Source organism: Rana temporaria, chromosome 12 (assembly GCF_905171775.1).
Source record: "Rana temporaria chromosome 12, aRanTem1.1, whole genome shotgun sequence".
In the NCBI taxonomy this organism is placed as follows: domain Eukaryota; kingdom Metazoa; phylum Chordata; class Amphibia; order Anura; family Ranidae; genus Rana; species Rana temporaria.
The window spans coordinates 93,117,019-93,121,512 of NC_053500.1; the positions used below are offsets into that span (position 1 = coordinate 93,117,019).

Here is a 4,494-nt window from a genome sequence, read left to right on the forward strand (position 1 = left end):
CTCACGCCACCAGTTCAAAGGGTCCTCAGTGAGAGGCAGAGGTGGGGCTTTACAATAGTTTTCCATTTCCTCTTCAGCCTTGGCATAGGGGGTCTTTTTGGGTTCTATTGTACCTTCAGTGTCAGTGAAAGACTGTCCCAGCAAACTCACGAGCAGCGATCTGGCCTTTTTGGGAGGAGATGGTGGAGATGGAGAATGGTTGTCTTCGATGGGTGAACTGTCCTCTTCTTCCAGAGTTCGTTTTCTTCTAGGCACTTGATGATCCTCTTGTGTCCTCTCACTCTCATCTGATGTAACTGTGTTTGAACAAAAAAGAAACGGAAAAAAAAACAATAAGTAAAAACACAAATGTCAATGCCTTTGATTCTGATGGGGTGATGAAAAAAGCACAGGAACGGACAGTACAGTTCCCGCACCGCATCAGATTCAGAAGCGTGGAAGTGCTACTGTCGTTTCAAGAAGAAACATGATGGAATTCTTCAAATTAATTTAATTACCTCCAAGGATCGAGCTTCTCCAGTGACTCCTTTAATATATCTCCAATCTTTCTTCATCTGTGAGGATGAAAGGCAGTCCCTTAAAGCGAGGATCCTGGTGCAGAGGCTGTATGAAGGATCTCTTCTCGGCCTCACTGCTGTACCTCTTCTGGAGATCTGTTCTAATAGAATTCATGATCTCATGATCATGGGGTGTGTCTCCCATCGTGTCTGTCATGCTCTGGAGAAAGTTGTGCATTTATAGGGGCAATGAGAGAAACTGTTGGATTGCGCTCTTCTGACATCAGCATGGTTGCATCCTTCATTGGCTTTAATGCACTCACGGCGTCCTCTGCATTTGACACATCTGTTCGTCTAGAGTGCAGAGATCGGACTCTCCTCTTCTGACTTCTCGGAGACAGCAAGGTGGCACAGACTGCAGGTTGTTGTTCCAAGAACCCTCGCGACCATGTCGTATGCACTGTTCCATCTTGTTGCCACATCAGTTATCAGCTTATGATTCTTCAAGCCAAGACATTTCTGTTTCTCTTTTAGACAGTGGCTTGCTCTAGTGCTGCGGTGAAAGAATGTGGATATCCGACGTACTCTGCCAAGAAGCCTAGAGAGAGTGGCCACTTTCAACGCTCGCTGGGATGCAAGATTCAGTGTATGGGCGAAGCATTTCACATGGGGGAATTTTCCAACTTGAGCTGCAACTATCATGTTTGACGCGTTGTCGGTCACAAGCACTACAGATTTATCGGACAGCTGCCATTCTTCCACAACATGAGAAAGTAGCTCTGCCAGATGAGCACCCGTGTGAGACTCATAAATGGCTCTCGTTTGCAGTACATGCGACAAAATCTGCCAGTCCTTACTAACGTAATGTGCTGTTATTGTAACATAAGACTCTGTCGTGACTGAAGTCCAGGAATCACACGTTATTGCGACTCGACTTGCTTGGCTCATTGATGCAATTATCTTAGCTTTGGTTTCGTGGTAGAGTGCAGGTATGACGTTTTCTGTAAAGTGACTTCGTGACGGGATCTTGTAACGCGGCTCTATCGTCTTCAAAAGGTAGCGAAACCCACTGTTTTCCACAACAGAGTAAGGGCGCAGGTCCTTCGCTATGAAAGCTGCCACAGCTTTTGTTATTCTCTTTACCTTTTCAGAGTTGGGCGGCAAAGTTGACTGTAACATTGCATCAATTCTTGGCTGATCTGGGTTCATTTCCTTGGTGGTGGTGGTAGGTTTTAGCATTTCTGGGTGAAAACGGCTGACGTGGTTTCTCAGATTAGTAGTATTCCCTAGATATTTAATTTTTGTGTGACAGATTTTACACACAGCGTATGACTTGTCCAATTCGTGCTTCCCACTTTTTTCATAAAAGCCAAAATGTTCCCAGATGTTTGCTTTTAAAAAGCTAGGTGCATTTTTTATCTCTCGTTCCTTTTGTTCTACTTCTGCCATTTTTATTTACTAGCAAATGCAATGCATGCCAGGCATCTATGTGAATTTGTGAGTAGGGATGACACAAGTCTTGACGTGACGATGATGTTGTCAAACTCTGTCAGTTTAAAAAAAAAAAAAAAAATTTGAGTGACTAAGCCTAAAGCCTGCCACGAGATCAACAGAAAAAGTAACACGTTTCTTTCTAGTATGTATGTAATTGTATGATATGTAAAATCCTCATTTATTATTCTACCCCCCCCCCCCCCACACACGCAGTTAGTCGCAGTCGCTGTCAACTTGTCAAGTGTCAACTATCATTATTCATCATGTGTAAAAGAAAAAATGCGCCCTGGCCCCTCATCTCGTCTGCCGCCGGTGGTTGGTCAACTCAACTGGTGGTGGTCATGGTCATTGGTCAATGCATTGGCATTGCAATGGTCACAGTCTCAGAGAGTCAGCGACAGCCGGTCACGTTATATCGCACTCTCTCTCCTTCTCCAATCTGGTACACTGGCATTATTTGAGATCACAAACTGGCTGCTATAACACAACAACAACATGTCCCGCCAACATCCCCCCCCCCAATGACATAATGCCAGTGCCACCCATTTCATTAATTCTGGTTTTATGCATCATTTGAATGTCTTGTCTTGGTGATTGATTCACAATTCACAAGTTCATACTTACCTTGTTTGTATTGTAATATGATGCTTTTTGGTTTTGCTCATCATTACTGCCCCACACACAATGCACTTGCCTTGCAGTGCAGCTGCAGCATGTGTGGGGCTGGGGCAGTGATGAGCAAAACCATAAATGCTCTCAAAAAGTATCAATAAAGTTGTGATCAAACAATCATCATTCATCACTAAGACAAGACAGTCACACTGGACAAGTGGACAAATGGTCAGGACAGAACATTCAATGGATTAGAGATAGAGATATATAGACCTAGACCAGCACCAGCACTGCAGACCTACAGTCATAAACGTAACCATAATTAATTAAATGGCAATGGTATGGTCTGGTGATTGTCACTTAAACTCATTAAACCTTTCATGACATAGTTATTTAATATAATGTGAAAGATGATGTTTATTAGTTTTCCTACCTGATTAATGATGATACGATGATAACGACGACGGTGGTGCTGGTGGTGGTGGTGGTGGTGGTGGTGGTGGTGGTGGCACTGCTGGCTGCTGGTGGTGGAGCGATTCTCCTCCTGCCTGTGGTGGACTGGACTGAGCCTGAGGAGTGAGGAAAAACGGACAGGTGAGGTGACACAAGTGACAATTTTTTTTTTTAGGTACGGTAACAGGCAGTGAGCAGCTGCAGTCTCTGTGAGTGGTGTATCTGTGTGATGGTCACCACACCTACCTGTCACAACAAGGTGGCAGAGTCTGGCTGGCACGTGGCACCTGCGGGTCTCCTCTCCTGCTGCCTGTGATGATGAAGGGACTCGGAGTGTGTGGCACTGGCAGCTGCGGCCTAGCTCCCTGTCCTGCGAGCCGGGTAACGGATGGGCTGGTCTCCCTCTCCTAAAAAAAAAGATAGCAATTGATTGATTGATTGCATCACGAAACTGGAAAGTGAAAAGGGGGGTAAAATTAAAAATTGTAAAATACCCAGTTCAAGATGTATGGGACAGAACAGTCAAAATGTTTTATTTTTTAAGTAACCAAACAGGCAGGCAGGCATGTTATATTGTTAAATAGTTGTGCTTTAAACCACATGACAATCCCAAGAACAGCAGTATTGAACAGTTGCAAACAGTGTTGTCTGGCATATCTTTGTAAATGATGTGATCAGTGATCACTCACTAAGACCTCTAACTTTACAGCATTGCAAAAAGCTGCCACTGACTGTAGTGTATTCAATACACATAGTGTATTTGACTTGCAGCTTTTTGCAATGCTGTAAACTAAGTTAGAGGTCTTAGTGAGTGATCACTGATCACATGCATCACAGTAATACAAAGATATGCCAGACAGTCAGACAGTGTGCAATTGTGCAGAAGCAGATCATCATCTCCCCCCCAAAAATAATAAAAATCCCCCAAAAAAATGCAGAAGGGTAACTTACTAACCAGTTTGTGCTCCCATGTGGCATGTGCTGCCTGCCACTGCTGCTCACTGTGTCTGAGTGTGCGGCACTGTGTCAGGCGGTGGCTGCGGCCTAGCTCGGGTCTCACTCGTCTCCTTCACTCCAGTCCTGCGGTCTCCTCCTCCTCTGTCCCCCTGCAAGACACTGTCAGCCTGTTTTTTTTCTTTTGTACACTCTGAGCGCTCTTGGGGGTACGAGGACGGGTCCGCTGTGCTCAGTGCTGCTCCTCTCCGTCCGTCTCCTCTCCAGTCCTCCTCACGAGTCGACTCACACGTGCGACACAGGGGGAGGGGGGTGTCACTGTCGTCACGTCAGCGGGAGGCGGGAAAGAAGGCGCCAAAAAACTTTTTTTTCCGACTCGGCTCTGCAAGGCGGACGCGACGCTGACGTCATCAACATGCATCGATTATTTAAAGCAACCGCATCGATGCAGAATCGCCGGGGGTCGAATCGCGATGCATCGCTG

The 4,494-nt window shown here is 45.6% G+C and overlaps 1 protein-coding gene across 2 annotated transcripts; it reads right to left on the reverse strand.

Annotated features, from left to right (window-relative positions):
- Positions 1–1,957: 1,957 nt before the first annotated feature.
- Positions 1,958–4,249, reverse strand: LOC120919629 (palmitoyltransferase ZDHHC5-A-like). 2 transcript variants are annotated; one of them, XM_040331867.1, is made up of 4 exons: positions 4,012–4,249; positions 3,303–3,463; positions 3,037–3,172; positions 1,958–2,043 (listed from the first exon to the last, which is right to left on the reverse strand). In XM_040331867.1, exons 1-4 carry the CDS (start codon positions 4,032–4,034, stop codon positions 2,037–2,039), a joined length of 327 nt encoding a protein of 108 aa, XP_040187801.1. In that variant the 5' UTR covers positions 4,035–4,249; the 3' UTR covers positions 1,958–2,036. The 2 variants fall into 2 exon arrangements, with proteins under 2 accessions (XP_040187801.1, XP_040187800.1); XM_040331866.1 differs by lacking the exon at positions 1,958–2,043 and having other exon boundaries at positions 2,192–3,172; positions 4,008–4,249.
- Between the last annotated feature and the right edge of the window lie 245 nt (positions 4,250–4,494).

Excerpts from the sequence above, each read along its gene's own strand:
- LOC120919629 (XM_040331866.1), bottom strand. The coding sequence starts at position 4,034 with ATGCCACATGGGAGCACAAACTGGTTA. Across the intron at positions 3,464-4,007 it reads ATGGGAGCACAAACTGGTTA|GAGAGGGAGACCAGCCCATC; the intron begins GTAAGTTACCCT and ends CTTTTTTTTTAG. Across the intron at positions 3,173-3,302 it reads CTGCCACCTTGTTGTGACAG|GCTCAGTCCAGTCCACCACA; the intron begins GTAGGTGTGGTG and ends CTCACTCCTCAG.